Source organism: Camelina sativa, chromosome 20 (assembly GCF_000633955.1).
Source record: "Camelina sativa cultivar DH55 chromosome 20, Cs, whole genome shotgun sequence".
In the NCBI taxonomy this organism is placed as follows: domain Eukaryota; kingdom Viridiplantae; phylum Streptophyta; class Magnoliopsida; order Brassicales; family Brassicaceae; genus Camelina; species Camelina sativa.
Window position 1 is genome coordinate 3,919,096 of NC_025704.1, and position 21,083 is coordinate 3,940,178.

Here is a 21,083-nt window from a genome sequence, read left to right on the forward strand (position 1 = left end):
GTTACTTCAAACCTTCTCTCAACCGTTTCTAAAGATTGGTTTATGATCATCGGAAATACATAAATAAGCCACGTTGCAAAAGGTCACAGAGTACACAAACAGCTGATAAGGAATTTACAAAGTTGGAGAAGTAGATGGAGACAGAGGACATGCATGATGACGAGTATAACATTATCAAGTATTTTATGAAAAAGATCTTTTATTGTGTCTCTCTGATTATGCTCTCAGTTTCATTTTCTGATGAATTCAACACCTTTCTGAATACTTCCAGCTAGTTCTTCTTTTGCTTTCTCCAAACCAATCCTGTTGAAGAATAAGGAAATCAAAATAAAGATGACTCTCTTTCTTATTTGAGACAAGTATTTTTGAAGAGATGAGTTATGTTTCCAACCTTTCGTATTCGTTCAAGGGTCCAAGCTGATACACTTCCTCTGCTCCTGTACGGCCAAGGCGCACTTTGGTTGCAAAGAAAGCTAACTCTGTCACCTGTGATGAATTGCCAGTACAAGTCAAAAGACGTTGAAAGAATAGAAACAGAGTGAAGTGTTTTTCTTTAAAAGATGAAAAAATTGGAAAAGTCTTTTTTAAGATTTACCTGTGAAGCAACAAAAGAGCACTCTATGACATTTGCATCTCCTCTTAACCCGCGAAGGCAAGCATCTGCAAACTTGGATGCAGCATATGCCTGTAGTAGTAGTATATTCAAATGGATTCAGGACACAAGTGTTTATGATGATGTCTTAAAGTGAATTGGTTTGGTTTTACCATTGAAAGTGTTGCAGATCCAGCTCCAGCTTTTGCCTCCACAACTTCAGTTCCACCATTCTGAATTCGGTTTGTGAGGTACTCAATTTCTTGAGGTGTGAAGCTGCTAGGAGGTTTAACCTGAGGAAAAAAAAAAGATTAAGCAAAACCATCAATTAGCAGATAAGCTGATGCAATGGAAACGACTTGCACTTTTTATTTATATGAAACCTGTGATAATAGTGGCAAGATTGTGACTCCGGCGTGTCCCCCAACGACTGGTACATCAACTTCTCTTGGATCAAGTCCAAGAACTTCTGCCTGCACAAGATGGAAAACATTCACTAGGTGATTAAAATGTCAAGAAAAGTAAAACCATATATGAAGTGAGGAATCACATTATTACCACAAAGGTATTGGCACGAGCAACATCGAGTGTAGTAACTCCAAGGAGCTTCTTAGGATCATAAGTTCCAGCTTTCTTGAAAACCTCAGCGGCAATAGGGACAGTAGAGTTCACAGGATTGCTGATCAAGTTGACTATAGCATTAGGACAGCATTTTGATACACCTTCACATAGTGTCTTAACAATCCCAGCATTGATTTTAAACAGATCATCACGGGTCATCCCTGGTTTCCTCGGTATACCGGCTGGTATGATCACAAGATCCATACCCGTTAGTGCGTCCTCAAGCTGCTTCGCTCCCAAGAATCCCCGGACCTAATTGACTCAAACCAATCAAGAATGGTCATTACTCTGCCCTCATTCATTAGGAAAAAGTAAGTAATCATATGTGAAGTTTCCAAAGTAGAGAGGTTCTCACAACAGCTCCAGTGTCCATATGACTGACGTCTGCTGTGACGCCAGGAGCATTGACAACATCGTAGAGATGAAGTAAAGAGACAAGAGGGTTCATCTTCATCAGCAAAGATAAAGATTGTCCAATCCCACCTGCAGCTCCAAGAATTGCTACTTTGAATCCTGGATTCCCACCTTTAGCTCTGCAGTTTTCTCTTCCCAGTACCGAGTTCTTTGCTTCCATCTAACACGAAGGAAGGACAAAAAATCACTTTCAGTCCTACATACAAGGCTTCAATGGAAACAAAAACAAATTGATCTCTCTTACTCTCTACTCTCTAGTGGCATCAGAGATCTTCAGTTACTAGAAATAGAAATTACACTAGTAAACACGAATGTCAAGTTCGTAACTGGACTAAAGTTTCTTAATGACTTATCACTTTTGTTTGAGAGTCAATACAAATTATTATTTCTTGTTTTAGAACAACCTTAATGATCAAAGAACCAAAGAAGGTAACTTGACTTAGAAGCAATAGTAAATAAAACCTGAGGAGTGGAAGAAGGTTGAAGATGAGCTGAAATCATTGCAATCCTCTTGTTGGCATCTCCACGAAACTCCATTGTTGTGTTCCTCTGTTTGCTCTCGTTACAAAGCTGTTAAAAGAGTTTTTTAATTTGTATGTTAGAGAAGAGAGAACATGGGGACTAGATTGAATGATTACGACGTAAGTATTTTGTATTATATGATAATTTTGTGTGGAAACAAAATGTTGTTCATTTTGTTTTTTTGTAGGAAGCCTTCCTTATCCCTTATCTTCATGTTGCTCTTCATCACCGTTGTGGCTCTCAATTTTTTGGTACAAACAAAAAAAAGGTTTTAACATGAAGCTACAAAAAAAATTGTAGATTTGGGTTCCACAATTGTATTGCCGCTTGTAAATAAGCCCACTAAAGGCCCATAACTGAGCGTAATTAATTTAAGTGGAAAAGATAGTTTAGAAAAGTGGTTTGACCAAGAAACAAGACTTTGAGGGGTATTGAACTTAACATTTTAAAGGATTTTAAAGTATTCTTAAAATCCTTTGTTATTCAACTGAGCATTTTAAAAAATCTCATGAAATCCTATGTTATTCAACTAAGGGGGTGTTATTGGATTGAGGATTTTAATAGATTTTAATTAATCCAGGACATTAGTGGATTTAAAAGTCTAATGCATTTGTGTGGACTTTATAATGCATATAAGGTGGATTTGAAAGTCATTGATAATGTATTTTTGGTGATTGTTATGGATTTTTTAAAAAGTTATTGTTAGAAAAAAATATATATATATCCATAAACTGTGTTATACACCAAAATTATATTAAATTAATAACACCCAGACTTTTACGCATGTCATAGAAAACTTGAATTAAACTGTATTTGTTTTCAATCCAGATTTTTGGTGTAATTAAAGAACCCAGATGTCATGAACCCAGAAAAAAAAAATTAAAGAATACAAAAAAACACAGATCTGATGAATAAGTGTGATTATATACAAAGGGTTTGAGGAGGAAGAAACAGAGATTGAACCCAGAAAAAAAAAAGTGTGATTATATCATAAACCAAAAAAAAAGTTATAGATCATGAACCCAGAAAAAAAAGTTAAAGAACACAAAAAAAAAAATCTCAAAAATAATACATATCTGATGAATAAGTGTGATTATATAAAAGGATTGAGAAAAAAAATCAAACAATAATATGTCAAAGGCTAGAGATCCATCTAAAGAGAGGAGAAGAAAATGAAATGATTGAGAAAAGTGTGGTATTGTGTTTGTTCATATTTTAGAAGCAAAGTACGTTGAAATCCAAAATCACACAAAATCCAGTAGATATTGAATAACACTAGATTTTAATGGATTTTTAAAAATACCCAATTGAATAACACCTGATTCTTAAATACATCAAACTCCTTTAAAAACCACAATCCAATAACACCCCCTAAGATTTTAATAAAGTCTTTTAAAATATTTCAGAATCTCTTGTATTCAATCAATAGTTTATAAATCCAACTTAAAATCTCTTGTTATTTAAAATATCACAACTTTTTTTAGAATGCTACTTTGAATGATTGTAAGAGACTTTTTTTTTTTCTTTTTAGTTGAAAAGTACTCCTCTCAAAATCATACCCTTTAAGGTAGAATTTTGAAGGATTTCAATTAAAAAAAAACAAACAGATGAGCAGTCAACACTTCTTGTTTATAATCTTTCAACAATTCATGTTTGCTTCTCTCTCTCTCTAGAGAAACTCTTCCCGATAATGTATACAAGAAGCTCCTGGCTGCGAGAACATTCCGGGCAGGGTCCCTTAGTCTTCGTCAGGTCAGTACATCCATATCAAAATATACGCCAGGTGGAACAGAGACCATCTACGATGTTGATCAAAGGGTGTCCATAAAAACGCAAGTGATTCCTTATTCGTTTCACCCACTTCAACTTGGCTAACCGGCTGGGGAGGTAATGGTGGTGGTGGCTGAACCGGTGACGGAGGTGGAGATGGGGCACGACTTATCTCCATCACACTGGAGGAGGAGGAGGCAATGCAGGTAACGGCTTCACTGAATCTAGCTTTTTAGCTATAGAAATCTGTTCAGGTCCTTTCCTCACATGCTACACCACCTGATTCTGATTCCACATTCTTTGGTTGAGTTCAGGTTCATGTTCAGGTTCAGGACGAGAAGATGATCCCATGACTTTTAGCTCTTGAGCCTCGTACCTCTTCAATGTAGGGTTGAACCAAACATCAAACTGTCCCAAAAGCTTCTCAGCCATCAAATAAACGTCTTGGCCCTTTGGGTTATACGACATGGCATTGGTGAAAGTCAACCTAACATCAGAAGCGAAATCAATCGGCGATCTGTAAAAGCCCTTATCAAGATTCATCTTCACCGTACCCAGATCCATAGGCTTCTTCACGATCACATGATAGTCATGTTCTATCTAGAGAGAACCATTGAAATATCAGATCACATGTTGTTTGCTTCTCTCTCTCTCACATCGTAACATGTTGTTTCTCACGATGCATAGAGTTTTCTTTTTTTTAAGTATTTCAAAATCACACAAAATTTAGTAATAAAATCTCATAGAATCTTATAGAATTACATCTCATTTTCTAAAAAAGAAAATCTAAAAAATCTAAAATACAATCAAATCTCCTAAACATCTCCTAAATCTTTCAAAATTCTAAAATATTAAAATCTTACCAAATCCATTAAAATATAATTTGGGTTTTAAGTCATCGGTTTAGATGACAAAGAGTAACATAACCGGGTACATTACAGAAAAACCAATTAAACCAAAACGACCCAAGAAATATACAGAGGATCCCCACATATACTATTTTAAAGCTTTACACACAGGTCTTTGCTGAGAAGGGTTGACACTTTTACCAAACCAATGGCTTTCAGTTTCGACCCATGGAGCCACCAAGTAAAGACATTACTAGCCCACCACCGTGAACTCTCTCCTCCGGAACCATAAAGTCAAAGACGTTTGTTTCTCCTCCATTTGAACTACTTGGAGATTTCATTGATGAAGGTACAAGAACCTGCATTGGTATCATCATCTTCTTCTGTCTATTCTCAAACTGTATTCTATCAACAGACTCAATACAATCAGAGACGGCGCTAGCTCCAGATTGAGAATGATCAGAAGCAGAGCCAACAACAAGGCCCCTGAACAGTCCCGGTCCAATCAAACCGCTCTTGCTTCCATCTCCCTTCTCCCGAGACATAACAGTGTTATGCGCAGCACATAAACCGCTTTTGCCTCTAGCAAACTTCTCGCATTTGCCATCTTCCCAAGAACATCGTTTCCCACCACCGTGAGCTTTACAGAAATCAGTACTACCTTGAGCACTCTTCTCACAATCAACAATCTTACAACGTTTCCCACCACCATGCTTAACACAACAGTCAGTGCGACCACGCGCACTCTTTGTACACCCCGCTACAGCACATCTTTTCCCGCCACCATGAGCAACACAGAAGTTAGTCCCACCATGTACGCTTTTAGAGCAAATCCCACCTCCATCTGCGAGACAACGTTTCCCACCTCCGTGTGCTTTACACAGAGGAGTGCTCCCTTCTGCTCCTTTGCTACATCCTGAAAATATGCAGCGTTTCCCACCTCCATGGGCTTTACAGTAGCTTGTACTTCCTTGAGCTCCTTTCTCACAACCTGAAACAAACTGACATCGTTTTCCACCACCATGAGATATACAAAGACCAGCTTGTCCTTCAGCACTTCGTGTACAGCTTTCGATATTACATCTTTTGCCACCACCGTGTTTGATGCAGAGGCCCGATCTGCCACGTGCTGCTTTGTCACATCCTTCAGGGAACTCACAACGTCTTCCACCACCATGAGATATGCAGAAATCCGTTTTTCCTTCCGCACTCTTGGTGCATCCCAAGTGCTCACATCTGCTCCCTCCACCATGGGTTTTGCAAAAAGTGGTTTTACTTTCTGCACCTTTGTTGCAGCCTGGTTTTTGACATCTCTGTCCTCCTCCATGGCTGATGCAGAGTCCTGACGCTCCTCGAGCTCCTTTCACGCATCCCATAAATTTGCACTTCCTCGGATTGCTAGTCCTCTGCTGTACAGAGAAAGTTGATGGCTCTAGGCTCATTTGTGAATGTATGCCGGTTCCAAAATGATTAAGTTGTTTCCTTTGTGAAGGATTGTTAACATTTGAATCTAACAGAAGTGATGGCATGTAGCCACCTGATCTCTTTGCAGAAGTAGAACCTTCATCAATAACAGGAATCACACGTTGTCGACCATCATTGATAGTATCTCGGGGCATAGTAAAATCTGTATATGTCGACAATGAACAATCAAGTCCACTGAAAGTGTCTCTGCTTACAGCAGGAAGACCAAGTTGCAGAACTGAATCACCAAGTTCTTGAGAAAATCCAGAAGCAGAATCTTTGTTGTTGTTACTAACACTAAAACAATATGAAGATGAAGTTGGACCCAATCCAAGAACCAACCGGCAGCCATCGTCAGTGCAATTAGAAACATTGGAACAGAAATAGTTTTGAGAACCCCCAAGACACTTCAGGCTAAGATCAGTGTCACCCATATTAGTCCTGGTGTCACTAGAGAGATGAACTACACCGTCGTTCAAATTCATATGAAAGAATGATAAGGGTATAGATAAAAGAGAACTCCCCCGAAAACTACCACTTAGCAGATCACACTTGTAGTTATAAGCATATATTGGAGCAACTTGAGAGATGAATAACTTCCACCACTTACAAATCCCGATGTATCTGCCCTGTCCATCTTCAAGAATGGGAAAGCAGAACTATTCTGCTGGTGTAACACCGTAAACCGAAGAATGTTTGTTGGAGATTATCAGGTTCCGCAGAGGAGCAATGATCTTTGTTGGAAGTTGTCCACGGGACTGAAAAGAAATCCAGGAAGCACGCAACTTGAGAGTTAAAGAGAGGCAAGAAGGGCAAAGAACATTGTACTTAATGAATGCAATTTAACAAACGAAGAAAAATTGAATGTGGCGTAAGGCTAACCGAGACAAAGAACAATCAAGGGCACTATATTCACAAAACTAAGCATTTGAAGTTAGGAGCACAGGTTTGGAAGCAAAGTACTCTGCCTGAGACATGTAACAACTAACAAGTACCAACCAAATGATTTAAAGATGAAAATTGCGATAGTAAGGTGAGATGTAACTGTACATGATAATAGATTTGGGCAATGGTGATCAATGATATCATCACAAGGTCTAAAGTCAAGATTTTTTTGTTTGTAATATAATATTTGATTAGAATCATGATTGAAGATCCAAACACAAGACCCCAAAATCTGAGAAAATATTTGTTTCTCAAAGGTTTGACTTGGAAAATTGACTACTAAAAAAGCAGGAGAGAGCACCAGAAAAAGATGAACTCATCATAGTATCAGCAAGTAAGTTTATGAACAAGTCAATAAACAAAAGAACAAGAAAATAAACCTAAACCACAATTTGGGGGAAAATATCTATAAAAAAAGATAGATTCATTATGTAATTCTAAGTCTAAACCAAAACTGAAGACAAAACAAAGACTAAAGATAGAATCATAGAATCAAAATATAACAACCTAAACTGAGAGTGAAACGATTGAAGAAACAAGTGGTGTGAATAATTAAAAATCAGAAAGGTTAATCTCACAGAAACAGTCACGCATTATAAAACAAGTCATGCACTCCGATCAAGCAAATCAATGAAAAATCCAGAAGAAAATGATTAGATGTACAGTAAGTGAGAACAGAAAGAATCAAAGAAGAGAATTCAAAACCTGGTGGATCTGCAACTCTTGGCTCCAGATAGAAATCGAAAGGAGAAAACAAGAAGAGAAAATATCAGAAACAGGTGTCCCAAGAAAGAAGACAAATACATTGGCAAAAAACAATGATAGTGTTATTATTATAAGCCAATGGAGACTATGTGAGACGAGTCAGGTTTTGTCTTCGACTTGGAAAACCTAAACTACCCTCAGTCTTTGTCCGAATCTGATTGGCAGAAGAAAGAAAAATTGCATTTTTCTTGGTTTGCTACCATCTTTTGTGATTGGCTAATTTCATCAGACTATATGATACAAACAAAACTTGAAATGGAACATTAACTTGGGTGTCAATCACGAATTTTTATAGATTCTTTACAAAAAAGATAACCTTGGGACAGTCACATATTGTGATGAATGATTCCCTGGAAGCTTTGAATATATTGACATCAAAAGTCTAGTACACAGTACATATAGTGATCAGCGTTTTCATTTGAAGAATCAGAATGGTAACACAATTTAAATTCTCATTGACTTGTAAATTCCTCTACACGAGTAATATATATGATCATCTCAGCGTGTTTGTTAGCAATAGCGATTAGGCTTCTTGCTTCTTCGCTTTCGTATCATCCAAAACACCAACAAGGCATTTCTCAAGTAAGATATCAAAATTGACCCAAGCATGGTATTTGTTGAACAATAGCGTACCGTCTCTTCCAACTGCTTTCATTAGCATATCGACACCTCCAGGATGAAAATTCATATAAGGCGTTATGTTGTACACGCGACCTTTCAAAACAGTCCACATTGAATCTCCTGATTTGTGCTTCTTTACTTCATCCATTGGAATAAGCCTCCTGTTTGACTCTCCCTTCAAGCCTACAAAATACATTTCCGTTTCATGTATGTAATGTAACACATCAACATGTGATTCAGGAAAAGAAGACTAAAACAAAGCATAGAACTGCTTACCTGCAAGATCAGGATGTGTTCGTGTAAGTTTCATCCAATCCATTTGGCTATAACCCTTTTCAAAGGGAACTTTGGTACGAGTTATAGGCTTTCTAGCTGGAGTTTTGAAAGTCTCAGATGATTCACTGGACGGCTTTTTCGAAGATGAAGAAGAATCAATCACTGTAAAAGACAAAGAACCTACTGTCTCTTCTTTAGGAGGAAGAGACTTGTCTTTCCAAATAAGACCATTGCTTTGTTGATCTAATCCATCTTTAAGGGTAATATTTCCCACATCTGATGCAAGTTCTTTCGCCTCGAGAACAACTTCACTATCTGGTGACGCAACCTTCAAAAAAATGGAACAAACCAAGAATCAAATCATGAAATTCTAAAACTTTCATGTTTCTATAAAGCCAAATCCTCAAGAAAATGAGTCAAAACTAATACCTTTGAGAATGTGAATTCATCATCTCTAGTAGTATCCATCCTTGAGCTTCGAGCAATTAGTTTCAAAACAATCTGCACCCAAATAACAGAACAATTTGTATCGGTTAGAAAGAACTAAGAGGAAGAAGACGAAGATCTAAAACAAAAGACTCATCATTTCTCCGGAAACTTCACATATCAAAATACGATAGTTAGAGACAAAACAAAAGTGTAAAGATGCCAATTTTATTTTTTAGGGACTCTTTGGTAAAAATTTAATAGCACAGAGAAAGTAAATAGCATATAACCCTAAAACAAGTGGTGGGATTTCTTAAAGGAAGAAACTTTATGCAATTTCTGATTCATGAATCCACCATATCAAGAAATCAATTACGACCCAGAAACACACACACACACACACACAAAAAAAGAAGTAGGGGAATCAGATCTACAGTGAATTGAAAAACCTGGTGGATCTGAGAAAGAAGAAATCGACTCGAGCTCCAAGGAGAGAATCGAAGGAGAAACAAAGACCAGTGACGACCAAAGAGCGAAGAGAGAGATCTCCCTCTCTATTGGCAAAAATGATTATGTATGTTCTTCCTTGGAGGCTGGTGGATTCAATATACCAAATTCGACTCGGTCCAATTCGGGTTTCTTTTGGGTTAAATTCAAAATAGTATCAAAATATACAATCTAAACTGAAACCGAACTTGTAATTTTGGTTTTGTTCGGTTATCTATTTCGGTTCTTTAATTTTGGGTTGGTGTCAAATTACAAAATGTAGTCATCAGTCACACATTACAAATTACAGAAGAGAGAAAACCCAATTGGTTTTGTTCGGTTATCTATTTCGGTTCCTTAATCTGCTCCTCACATACTCAGATTACCCTGTGCTATAAATCTGTACCAATTGACCTCTGTTGTCATTAAGATCCGATGAGCCCTCTAAACCGAGCGTACGACAGTATAATCACGAACAAGATTGCGCAAAACGTTCCCGTGAGACTCACGACCTTCAACAACAACAATAACAAAAACACACACCAATGATATCATATCATGCTGTAATGTCGACCAATCTAGAGATGTTTCTTTCTTTGTCCTGGGAACTTAAAATGTGACTCTTACCCATTTGAAAATGTATCCATGGTCGTTGTTCCATGTATTGGGGATGTTCATGCCGAATATTCCCGCGATCATTGAGTACATTGATACACAGACGGTTCCAGAGCTTAACATTAGCTCTAACTGCATATATACAGCCATTTTATACACATCAAAAAAACCATTTACTAGTCTTGAGCTTTCTTTTTATATCCACTCTCACCTGAATCAGCTGATTTCGATGATTGTCTAACTGCAAATCAATAAACAGTGATCGATTATATATATAGCCTGTAAGAGAGATTACATTTTCATAACATTCTGAGTTTTCATTTTGGTTTACCTGGATGTTAATGTAATCCTCTGTGTCATCAATATACTCACGTAGCTGCATCATGTTACAATTATACTTTCTAAAGTCAAGAGGTGTCGTCACACAGATTTCACCACTAGAAAAGAAACAGGAACAAGAAGGTACAATACCTCATTTAATTTGTTCAAAGTGCTGTCGATTTGCATAAAATATGCCTGTAAAACAAAATCAAAAATTTTAAAGGTTATTTAGATTTCATATGTAGCTGATAACACATATAATGTAATGGTAGACGTTTACAACCTCCAGCAACATTTCAACTTCTTCAACATCATTTTCGTCGTCCCCGCGAATCGTGGCTAAACTTACTCTACTTGCTCTGGAAATCTTGGCACCAATAGTTGGGGATGTAGGATACCAAATGGGTTCATCAGAAACGCTAAGCGATGAAGATACACCAACAAGCTTCCTCGTAAGGTAGAGATCAGCCATATCACCATCATCATCCAACAATTGTTCCAGCTCATCCCTTACCTGCAAAATGGTTATGCTTCTTTTAGCTTGTCTCTTTTAGCCTAGAGGTTGATATGAATTATGTGAAGAGGGATAGATAATACTTAAAGTACAAGATGAGTTTATGACTCACTCTAAGACAGAGTTAAGTGTGGCTTACCTTTTGGACCCGAGCTGTCAATCTAGTCATGGCACTCTTCAATTTACGAACCCTTTCCAAGTTACGGCTACTTATCTACAAAATGAAAGTCATCAACTGGAAACGGAGTGATGAAAATAATTGCTGAGTTAGCTACCTTCAAGGTAAGTTCATCCAAAGCAGGGTAAGCAGACTTCTCTAGTTCTGTTGTCCTTGCAGCTAGGAAACTACAAATAGCTTCCAAAGCCACCTCTAGCGCCCGGAATTCAAACGGAGACTCTAATAAACAGTATAACAACAAGCACCACATTTCAAAAATACCAAAAAGTGAAAAGAATGAATGGTTCAATGCTTAAGAATTAAGATGACAAAAGTTGAGGGGTACGTACCATCTTCTTCACCCACATCACCATCTCCGTGACCACCATGAGCCTCGTTTCCAACTGGCAAGCGTCTCTGAAACTCCTCCAGGACGGGAATAACATTTTCATCTGACGAATCCCGAATCAAAACCTGTAAAAGCATTTTTAAGTAATTAAACAAAACCATCATCACTAAGAAAATGTTCCAAAGTGTTCACATTTAGATACAAGCCAGTAAGAAAGAAACACTCTATATACAAAAAAAAAGTAAACTGATTCTGACCTCTTCAGCAGTGATGATGGCCTTTATATACTACATCAGACCAAAGCAAAACACTAATCAATCAAAACATGGACTAACTAAAAAACAAAAGCAGAGGAGCAAACAAAAAAGACCCAACCTCTAAGTTAAGAACAATGGCTCTCTCTCGACCCAAAATAGCAGAAGGGTAAAAAAGATTTGGGTCAAGGATCCGTAGATCACGAGCGTGGATCTGAACACGGTGCATAATCACGTATTTGTCAACGTCAAGCACAGTTTTTTCCCCTGTCGCGTCTATAGAAATCCAACTCCTCGATGACTGAGATGTCTTCCTCTTCGTCGCTACAACCGCCGATGCTGAATCCACCGGAAAAACTTCTCCGTCCGGCGACATCTCCGATTCTTCTTCACAAATTACACTCAAAGCCTTAAAATATTCAACGGGATTTAAGAAGAGAAAACAAAAAGTTAAAAAGAGTTAGCAAGATCGAAACTTTTTTTCCCCTGGCTACAAGAACTGTTCATACGAAATTAAAAAAACCAAGTTGGAATAATAAAAAGTGTGTTTTCGTAGTATCTGCTCCTTTTTAACCATTATAAAACTCCTCGCAAGTCGTTGTTCTGCTTTTTAAAATTAGTTTATTCTTTTTTTATAAGTCTGACGATAGAGAGACAACAAGTACCATTGTTTTACGTCTTTCGACTTTCATAAAGAAGACGGCGATAAAGATAGGCTTCGACGGCGACGTTCACGACTTCGTGAGGCGTTGACTGAAATGAAGCTGAAGAAGAAGAAGAAGAGACTACAAAGGTTTTTAAAAAGGTAATTTTGTCAATTTCATTTAGAAACGCTATTTATGAAAACAAATCGCTCAAGACGCGATTTGGTACCAAAATATCTGAAATTATGTTCCTTTTGTGTTTTATAGAATGCTCTGTTTTAACTGTTCTGTATCATTGATTGGTTTAGTCACTCAAATAATAACCTTCAAATAATTTATTTTTGATATAAATTTCCAAATTTTTTTCCAGCCCAAATCTATAGAAAAGGAAAAAATCAAACTTTAGAATCAGACAGTAATGTTCAAGGAGTGTTTCAAGCTACCCACGTGGAGAAGATGATGGCCTAAAGCAATCTTCCTCGTTCCGATTTCATCAACCACACTCAGATCCTTACACACATTAACCTTAAACCTAACCATCGCTTCTTCGCTCTTTCTCAGACGAACCTTCTCAAACCCTAGAAGATGCTTAACCGGAGATCCGTGTACTTCCGGCGGCGTCGTGAACAGAAACACCGTGTGGCTCCCTTCTCTGTCTCCGGCGTTCGTTACCTTCAGTTGAACCTCGAAATCCAATCTTCCACCGACGGCGTTATTATCGCAATGCGGTCCGAACGCGTCCAGTGATTGACACTCCGACGATGATAGGCAAGCGTGACTCTCTTCAAGATTGAGAGAGACGAGCTTCGGAGCTTTAAGAAGCTGGTGACTGAAATTACTGTAACTGAGCCCATGTCCGAAGGCGTATACGGTTTCTCCGGTGTAAAACCGGTAAGTCCGACCCGGATACCCGCTTAATTTGTCGGGTCTCATGTTCATGTTCGTCATCGGAACTTTCTCCACGTAAGACTGAGGATACCACGTCATCGGCAAATTCCCACCTACCAAGAAAAAAAAAATAATAATAATCACCGGTTACCAAAATTGCAAATTGTGAACCGGACCGGTTAAATTAAGAGTCTTACTCGGATTATGGCGACCGAAGATGACGTCAGCAATAGCGAGACCACCGGCTTCACCAGGGTATCCGACCCACATAATGCTTTTGATCTTCTCATCGTTCTTGGCGAATGTAATGTCAAACCCTCCACCGGACATTATGACTAGCACCACCGGTCCTTTTGCCGCCTTAGCCACTTGAGTCACTAGCTCTTGCTGCTTTCCGGGAAGATTCAGGTCTATGCGATCTAATGTCTCCTTCTCAATAGATTGATCGGCTCCCATTACTAACACCGTCACATCCGCAGATGCCGCCAGAGCCGTAGCTGAAACTAAATCCGCCGCTACGCACGTCACGTTGTTGCAGCCACGATGATACTTCGTTGTCAACACGGTCCTCTCAAGTCCTTGAAGCGGTGTTGTATACTTGCATGCCACGCCTGAATCAGTAACAGTTAGATATGTTTAACATTCTATGTTTTAGTTCATAATTCGATTTAAGTTATGGATTTACCTTCGTAATTTCCGATCATGGTTTTTGTGACATTAGCATTTGGTCCGATCACAGCCAACGTTTTGATGGCGGAAGGAGAGAGCGGTAGTGAACCAGCTACGTTCTTGAGCAAGACAATGCCTTGCCTTGCGGTTTCCGCAGCTAGTTCTTGGTGTTCAGCCGTGCACACGTCCTTGGGACCCAAACTACCATAGGGTTGATTCTTAGGGTTACCGTCGAAGAATCCTAGGCGCATCAGAGTGGCAAAATTGTTCGAAATCGCTTTGTTGATATCTGCTTCTTTGATCATCCCCTTCTTGACCGCATTCTCTGTGTGGTTACCCAAGAAAGAACCACAATTTAGATCCAAACCTGCCAGTATAGATTTAGCTGCTGCTTCCTCTGGAGTCTTGGTATAGTGTTGTGCACCATACAAAATACCTAATGAGTCGCAATCCGAAACAATGTACCTAAAACAAACCCGAAATGTTTTTGAAACCGCACCCATCGTAGAATTAGATATGGTAATCAGAAATATTCTACGTACCCGTTTAATTTCCATTGACCGCGGATTAGACCCGAAAGCAAACCAGGATCCGCGCAAGTGGGTTTACCGTTAACTTGGTTGTAAGAACACATGATACAAGCCACATTCCCATCAATCACACAGCTCTTAAATGGTGGGTTGTATGTATCATCCAAATCTTGTTGCGTCACCTAATCCAATACACACGGAACAGTTACGTGATATCATACAAATGTACTTAAAAATCGGACCAAATATTAAATGTATTACCACGGCGTTAAAAGTATAACGTGAAACTCCTTTCCATTTTTCAAGGTCATAGGCGGTTGAGTGTTTGCAGCAAGCACCAACTTTTAGACGGTTAGGATCCCCACCGTCAGTCTCCTGAAGACCTTTGACATATGCTACCGCGTATTTGCTCGACAGTGTTGGGTCCTCTCCTGGAGTCTCTTGTCCTCTTCCCCATCTCGGGTCACGAAATATGTTCACATTAGGTGACCAATACGTTAATCCAGCCAATCCCACATTGTACATTGCCCTCGCCTCCGTCGACACAGCCTTAAACCAATTCATATAATTAACGTTAATAATTCAAAGAAAGCAACCGTCATCTAACATATTATGAAAAGGTTTAAGGAAATGTGATGTACTTTGCCAATAGCCTTGAACAAAGAGACATTGAACGAAGCAGCGGTGAGAATAACTTGAGGGAAGCATGTGGCGCTAGGGACAAGCTTGCTAAAACGAGTGGCTGGTCCGATGAAAGATACCCCGTGAAGTGCCTCTGCCCACCACTCATACGTCGGAATCCCCAAGCGGCTCGCACCGTTTCCGCTGCTCCCTAAAAATTTTATCTTCTCTTGCAACGTTAGTCTCCCAACGAGATCGGCGACTCTGCTTTCGATTTTTATTTTGGTGTTGCAAAACCCAAACCCGGCAAGAGAATTGTTTCCTGCAACGTTGCAGGCGAAAGCCGGCAAAGACTGGGCGTTAGAGGGCTCGGAGACAAAAGAGATGTAGAGTAAGAAACAGAGAAGAACAGGGCAAACAGAGGAGGGTGCTCTGTTTCTTCTTCCCATTGTATATGCTTTTTATGTTGAATTTGTTTTACTTGTTAAATCATACATAAAACAAGAAAATGCAAGAATATATTTGAATGCTTTGCTTTTGGTAATTTTCTTCATTAATCATCTTTGACTTACAAAGATTTTTGTATTCAGAGGTTTGGTGGAGTCAAAGCATCCTTTAAAATCATGGTTTGAACTTTGAATACACCCCCTAAATATCCTTTATGACATAAAACAACATACATTCAAATAATCATTATCTGCCTAAGTTTGGTCGTGGGACAGTGAAACTTCTCCAATATCCCACATCGGTTTCTCTATTCAAAATTTGTCATTTTATATGTTGCTCTAAATCAACACTCTAACGTCGAGCTATGTAACGATAGCTTGTAACCCAAGTGGGGACCATAAGATGGTGGGACGCTGGCTCGACTCACGGGTCGGTTCTGTTGTTGGCATTGTTTCGAACCGCCCAGTCCAAGCTGTGAGTGAACCGTACGAACTGAGCGAAGGTTTGGTTCGGACGATTCCTGAAGTTGGAGGGTAATGCGTGAGGCTGGCTTCACAGAGCAGCGACTACCTCCCACTCAAAGCAGTGGACGGACCACGGTTCGACGCCACACTGATCCACCATGATCTGCTGGCTCGTACCCAGCCTGAACCACCATTTTTTTTCTTTTAACATTTTTAATTTGCTATCTCATTTTATTTCATTAATGATATATTTACTATTTTCCTAGTGAACCACAATTTTTTTTTTAAAACAATTTTAATTTCCTATCTCATTTTATTTCATAATATATTTTCCAGTTGAAAATAAAAAGATCCATCGGATCAAACAGTAATGTTCAAGGAGTGTTTCAAGCTTCCCACATGGAGAAGATAATGACCTAAAGCAATCTTCCTCGTTCCGATCTCATCAACCACACTCAGATCCTTACACACATCAACCTTAAACCTAACCACCGCTTCTTCGTTTTTCCTCAGACGAACCTTCTCAAACCCTAGAAGATGCTTAATCGGAGACCCGTGTATTGCCGGCGGCGTGGTAAACAGAAACACCGTGTGGCTGCCTTCTCTGTCTCCAGCGTTCTTTACATTCAGTTTAACCTCGATACCCGATTCTCCCTCGACGGCGTTCTCACAATGTGGTCCGATCGCGTCCAGTGATTGGCACTCCGATGATCGGCAAGGGTGGCTCTCGTCGAGACTGAGAGAGACGAGTCGTGGAGCTTTGATTAGCCGATGGTCGAATTTAGTGTAGCTGAGCGTGTCTCCGAAGGCGTATACGGTTTCTCCGGCGTAGAATCGGTAAGTCCGACCCGGATACCCGTTTGGTTTGTCGGGTCTCATGTTCATATTTGACATCGGGACTTTCTCCACGTAGGATTGCGGATACCACGTCATCGGTAAACTCCCGCCTAACCAAACAATAAAAACTACCGGTTATCAAAAAAATTAATAAACCCGAACCGGTTTATACCTTGAGAAAACAGAGTCTTACTCGGATTATGACGACCGAAGATGACGTCAGCAATGGCGAGACCACCGGCTTCACCAGGGTATCCGACCCACATAATGCTTGTGATCTTCTCATCGTTCTTGGCGAATGTAATGTCAAACCCTCCACCGGACATTATGACTAGCACCACAGGTCCTTTTGCCGCTTTAGCCACTTGAGTCACTAGCTCTTGCTGCTTTCCGGGAAGATACAGGTCAACTCGGTCAAGGGTCTCCTGCTCAATGGTTTGATCTTCGCCCATCACAAGCACGACAGCATCCGCAGAAGCAGCCAGAGCTGCGGCTGAGTCTATGTCCGGTTCCTTGCACGCCACGTTAGAACAGCCCGGCTGATAGGTAGACGACACCGTTTCTGCCAGTCCCTGAAACGGTGTTGTATACTTGCATGGGTCACCTGAGAGATAAATACGTTCTTGTTGGTTTCACACAGTTAAGCTTATCGAGACAATATATAATCACTAGTATCAATTTAATTACCGAAGTAGTTTCCGATCATTGTTACTGTGGCTTTGGCGTTTGGTCCAATCACGGCTAACGTTTTGATGGTGGAAGGTGAGAGTGGAAGCGAACCAGCAGAGTTCTTAAGCAAGACAATGCCTTGCCTTGCGGCATCTCTAGCGAGTTCTTGGTTCTCAGCGGTGCAAACGTCTTTAGGACCAAGATCACCATAGAGCTGCTTCTTGGGGTCTCCATCGAAGAACCCTAAACGCATTAAAGTGGCGAAATTGTTTGAAATCGCATTGTCGATAGCTGCTTCGTTCACCAAACCCGCCTTGACCGCTTCCAATGCGTGTTCATGCGTGAAATGATCACAATTTAAATCCAAACCTGCCAAGATAGATATGGCCACAGCTTCCTCTGGAGTCTTGGTATAGTGTTGGTCTCTATACAACACATCTACTGAATCACAATCTGAAACAATGTATCTAACAAAAAACCAAACCGTTGATTTTATAAACGGGAACCAAACCCTTAATTCATTGAACTAAACAACTAGAAAAAAGCAACCCTTACCCGTTTAACTTCCATTGACCACGGATCACACCAGAAAGCAGATCAGGATCAGCGCATGTCGGTTTACCGTTAACTTGGTTGTAAGAACACATGACACTAGCCACATTCCCATCAACCACACAACTCTTGAACGGTGGTTGAAACGTATCAGCCATATCTTGTTGGTTCACCTATCCAACACAACACGGAAAAAAACGGACAACTAAACAATAAAACATTAAAATATTGAAAAAAACGGCCAATAAAAACGGACAATAAAACGGACAATAGCTGTGACACAGCTATTGGTCACACCAAAAACATTGAAATGTATTTGGTGTTAGCAATAGGCAATAACAAAAGTTCCATAATATTCAAAGAATCCAAAAAAGCTCTCTCTTCTTACCACGGCGTTGAAAGTGAAACGATGGACATCTGTCCAATTATCAACGTCATAGGCGGTGTAGTGTTTGCAACAAGCGGCGACTTTGAGACGGTTAGGATCTCCACCGTCAGCCTCCTGAAGACCTTTAACATAAGCCACCGCGTATTTGCTCGAGAGTGTTGGGTCCTCGCCTGGAGTCTCTTGTCCTCTTCCCCATCTTGGGTCCCGGAATATGTTCACATTCGGTGACCAAAACGTTAAACCGGCTGATCCCACATTGTACATTGCCCTTGCCTCCGTCGATACAACCTTAAACCATACATGGATAAAAATTTATTACAGTGAGAAGCAAGAAAACACTCCTGACTAAAAGCATCAAAAAACAAAATAATATAAGAATCATTACTTGTGCCTTAAGAAACAAAATCTTCCATTTGCATAATCAGTGAGTTTTCACAACACCCAAAAATAAGGAAAATGAAAAAGGAGATAGTTCTTTCACCTTGCCAATGGCTTGGAACAAAGACACATTGAAAGAAGCGGCCGTGAGTATAACTTGTGGGAAGCTAGTGGCGCCACGTACTTGCCCAGAGAATCCACTACCACCTCCGATGTATGAGACGCCATGAAGTGCCTCCGACCACCAGTTGTAATCCGGAATCCCAAGGCGGCTCACGCCGACAGCTCTGCTCCCCAAAAACCCGATTTTCTCCTCCAACGTTAATCTTCCGACAAGATCGGTGACTCGGGCTTTGATCTTCAACCCCGTGTTGCAGAATCCAAGTACGGCTAGAGAAGGGTTTCCGGTGACGTCACAGGCGAATACCGGAGAAGACTGAGCGTTCGATTGCTCGGAGATGCAGAGGAGGAAATAGAGGAGAAGAGTGGAAACAGAGGAGAGTGCTCTGTTTCGGCTTGTTAACCAAGAAGAACTCATTGTATCTTTTTGTCTCGAGTGTTTTTTTTTTTTTGGTTTGTGTTATTGTCTATTGATCACTGTTATATACTAACAAAAGTGGTACACTGGTTGGCAAATTGTTAATTTTAAGATTACAATTTAAAAAAGCTGTTTATCTGTATTATTGTATTTATATAGAAATTGCAGCCTTCGAGATGAAATGTCACTATGAATAATAATGACATTTCCTGCTCTCTGTTAGAAAAAGGTTAATAGTCTTTATGTTAACCAAAACATATTTCATAGTCGGTTTTCTAAATTCTTGTCTCTATACATATATTTTTTTGTTTGATTAAACTTAGTGATTATTGTCCATATAACTTATGTCATGTTGTTTTCTTTTGTGGCTACTGCCTTTTACTTCTTGGTGATCCATCTAAACAAGTATTAAAGAGTCAGAATAAATGGCAAAATTTGTGTGTAACCCCTAACGTAACTACAACCGGCCTTCATTGTTTTCTGAGTTGTGGCTGATAGATTTATATTTGCACTAGGATATATCCCGTGCTTAAAGCACGGATCAACATTTTAAAAAAAAATTATAATATAATAATTAAAATTATTGTTTTTTTTAAATTATTTTGTTTGAGATAATATTTATTTAAAATTGTTATGTAAATCTATTAGTCTATTTGAATACTAATTATTTTAGAATATTATAGTATTTTATTTTTGATGTATTATTACAGTTTTATATTGTTTGTTGTTATATTTACATCATTATTATGTGAAATATAAAATAGTAATTTTAATATTATAATTGTGAGTAAATAAAAATTATTAATTTATTATTTATATAAATTTAGTTTTACCAACCTGCCAATGTGGAAATTAAAACACACATTTCATACAATAAATAATATATCTTCGTTTTAAAAAAATCAAATCACAACATATGCAGAAAAAAATATGCATTTTAAATTATAAGTATTATATGAAAATTCCAAACAATTTGTAAATAAAATAAAATAAAGATGATAGGAGAATCATAATTTGAAAACTTAACAAAATCTTCGAATTTAGTTATTAAAAATAATTGTATTGTATACTTAGATATAAATTCTTAGTTTTTAAAATTCTGATTGGTTTATATATTTTTTTCAAAAAAATAATTAGTAATTTCGTCCATAATTTATTAGAGAGAGAAAATTATTTTTTAAATTTTTTAATATTTGATCCGTAAGTGTTTTTTATTTTTAATTAATTATATTTATTTAAATTAGTTAATTAAACTTAATTATTTTTTTCTAATGGCAATTGAATGTAATTTTTTACACATTTTAAGGTTAGTTTTATATTTGTACTTCTCAATTAATATAGTAGGATGACACACCGTCACTCCAAGTCCCCAACATTGCGATGCTCATGACTCACTTTAACAAAACCAAGTAAATAGTTATTTGATCTATCGACTTATTGCTTTTTTGAGTTAAGTAGCATAATTAGTAACCAAACACCTTTTAGTTAGATACTAATT

General features: G+C 38.6%; 6 protein-coding genes across 7 annotated transcripts; all 6 read right to left on the minus strand.

The window, feature by feature from the left end:
- On the minus strand, positions 26–2,197 carry LOC104769156 (malate dehydrogenase 2, glyoxysomal). The gene is made up of 8 exons (XM_010493303.2): positions 2,090–2,197; positions 1,569–1,787; positions 1,151–1,465; positions 976–1,065; positions 766–885; positions 596–685; positions 392–486; positions 26–303 (listed from the first exon to the last, which is right to left on the minus strand). Exons 1-8 carry the CDS (start codon positions 2,162–2,164, stop codon positions 231–233), a joined length of 1,077 nt encoding a protein of 358 aa, XP_010491605.1. The 5' UTR covers positions 2,165–2,197; the 3' UTR covers positions 26–230.
- LOC104769157 lies at positions 4,769–6,989 on the minus strand. The gene has a single exon (XM_010493304.1). The coding sequence runs from the start codon at positions 6,714–6,716 to the stop codon at positions 4,983–4,985; it is 1,734 nt and encodes a 577-aa protein (XP_010491606.1). The 5' UTR covers positions 6,717–6,989; the 3' UTR covers positions 4,769–4,982.
- Positions 8,288–9,853, minus strand: LOC104769158 (cytochrome b5 domain-containing protein RLF). Its single transcript, XM_010493305.2, has 4 exons — positions 9,714–9,853; positions 9,268–9,339; positions 8,839–9,166; positions 8,288–8,745 (listed from the first exon to the last, which is right to left on the minus strand). The coding sequence occupies exons 2-4, from the start codon at positions 9,304–9,306 to the stop codon at positions 8,465–8,467; spliced, it is 648 nt and encodes a 215-aa protein (XP_010491607.1). The 5' UTR covers positions 9,307–9,339; positions 9,714–9,853; the 3' UTR covers positions 8,288–8,464.
- On the minus strand, positions 9,949–12,503 carry LOC104769160 (magnesium transporter MRS2-7-like). The gene is made up of 11 exons (XM_010493306.2): positions 12,082–12,503; positions 11,964–11,993; positions 11,708–11,831; positions 11,476–11,597; positions 11,340–11,414; positions 10,970–11,200; positions 10,837–10,881; positions 10,697–10,741; positions 10,577–10,606; positions 10,378–10,497; positions 9,949–10,262 (listed from the first exon to the last, which is right to left on the minus strand). The coding sequence occupies exons 1-11, from the start codon at positions 12,334–12,336 to the stop codon at positions 10,176–10,178; spliced, it is 1,164 nt and encodes a 387-aa protein (XP_010491608.1). The 5' UTR covers positions 12,337–12,503; the 3' UTR covers positions 9,949–10,175.
- On the minus strand, positions 12,983–15,761 carry LOC104769161 (beta-D-xylosidase 4-like). The gene is made up of 6 exons (XM_010493307.2): positions 15,333–15,761; positions 14,953–15,240; positions 14,704–14,873; positions 14,178–14,626; positions 13,690–14,103; positions 12,983–13,605 (listed from the first exon to the last, which is right to left on the minus strand). The coding sequence occupies exons 1-6, from the start codon at positions 15,759–15,761 to the stop codon at positions 13,013–13,015; spliced, it is 2,343 nt and encodes a 780-aa protein (XP_010491609.1). The 3' UTR covers positions 12,983–13,012.
- On the minus strand, positions 16,502–19,621 carry LOC104769162 (beta-D-xylosidase 3-like). Of its 2 annotated transcripts, none has more exons than XM_010493309.2 (6): positions 19,151–19,621; positions 18,670–18,957; positions 18,285–18,454; positions 17,748–18,154; positions 17,254–17,664; positions 16,502–17,170 (listed from the first exon to the last, which is right to left on the minus strand). In XM_010493309.2, the coding sequence occupies exons 1-6, from the start codon at positions 19,583–19,585 to the stop codon at positions 16,584–16,586; spliced, it is 2,298 nt and encodes a 765-aa protein (XP_010491611.1). In that variant the 5' UTR covers positions 19,586–19,621; the 3' UTR covers positions 16,502–16,583. The 2 variants fall into 2 exon arrangements, with proteins under 2 accessions (XP_010491611.1, XP_010491610.1); XM_010493308.2 differs by having other exon boundaries at positions 17,748–18,196.

Excerpts from the sequence above, each read along its gene's own strand:
- LOC104769160 (XM_010493306.2), bottom strand. The coding sequence starts at position 12,336 with ATGTCGCCGGACGGAGAAGTTTTTCCGGTGGATTCAGCATCGGCGGTT. Across the intron at positions 11,832-11,963 it reads CCATCATCACTGCTGAAGAG|GTTTTGATTCGGGATTCGTC; the intron begins GTCAGAATCAGT and ends ATGCTTTTACAG. Across the intron at positions 11,415-11,475 it reads TGGATGAACTTACCTTGAAG|ATAAGTAGCCGTAACTTGGA; the intron begins GTAGCTAACTCA and ends TTCATTTTGTAG.
- LOC104769158 (XM_010493305.2), bottom strand. The coding sequence starts at position 9,306 with ATGGATACTACTAGAGATGATGAATTCACATTCTCAAAG. Across the intron at positions 9,167-9,267 it reads ATGAATTCACATTCTCAAAG|GTTGCGTCACCAGATAGTGA; the intron begins GTATTAGTTTTG and ends ATTTTTTTGAAG. Across the intron at positions 8,746-8,838 it reads AACACATCCTGATCTTGCAG|GCTTGAAGGGAGAGTCAAAC; the intron begins GTAAGCAGTTCT and ends TGTATTTTGTAG.
- LOC104769157 (XM_010493304.1), bottom strand. The coding sequence starts at position 6,716 with ATGAATTTGAACGACGGTGTAGTTCATCTCTCTAGTGACACCAGGACT.
- LOC104769161 (XM_010493307.2), bottom strand. The coding sequence starts at position 15,761 with ATGGGAAGAAGAAACAGAGCACCCTCCTCTGTTTGCCCTGTTCTTCTC. Across the intron at positions 14,627-14,703 it reads GGTCAATGGAAATTAAACGG|GTACATTGTTTCGGATTGCG; the intron begins GTACGTAGAATA and ends GGTTTGTTTTAG. Across the intron at positions 13,606-13,689 it reads CTTCGGTCGCCATAATCCGA|GTGGGAATTTGCCGATGACG; the intron begins GTAAGACTCTTA and ends TTTTCTTGGTAG.
- LOC104769162 (XM_010493308.2), bottom strand. The coding sequence starts at position 19,585 with ATGAGTTCTTCTTGGTTAACAAGCCGAAACAGAGCACTCTCCTCTGTT. Across the intron at positions 18,197-18,284 it reads GGTCAATGGAAGTTAAACGG|ATACATTGTTTCAGATTGTG; the intron begins GTAAGGGTTGCT and ends GTTTTTTGTTAG. Across the intron at positions 17,171-17,253 it reads CTTCGGTCGTCATAATCCGA|GCGGGAGTTTACCGATGACG; the intron begins GTAAGACTCTGT and ends TTGTTTGGTTAG.
- LOC104769156 (XM_010493303.2), bottom strand. The coding sequence starts at position 2,164 with ATGGAGTTTCGTGGAGATGCCAACAAGAGGATTGCAATGATTTCAGCT. Across the intron at positions 686-765 it reads GATCTGCAACACTTTCAATG|GCATATGCTGCATCCAAGTT; the intron begins GTAAAACCAAAC and ends CTACTACTACAG. Across the intron at positions 487-595 it reads GCTCTTTTGTTGCTTCACAG|GTGACAGAGTTAGCTTTCTT; the intron begins GTAAATCTTAAA and ends AATTCATCACAG.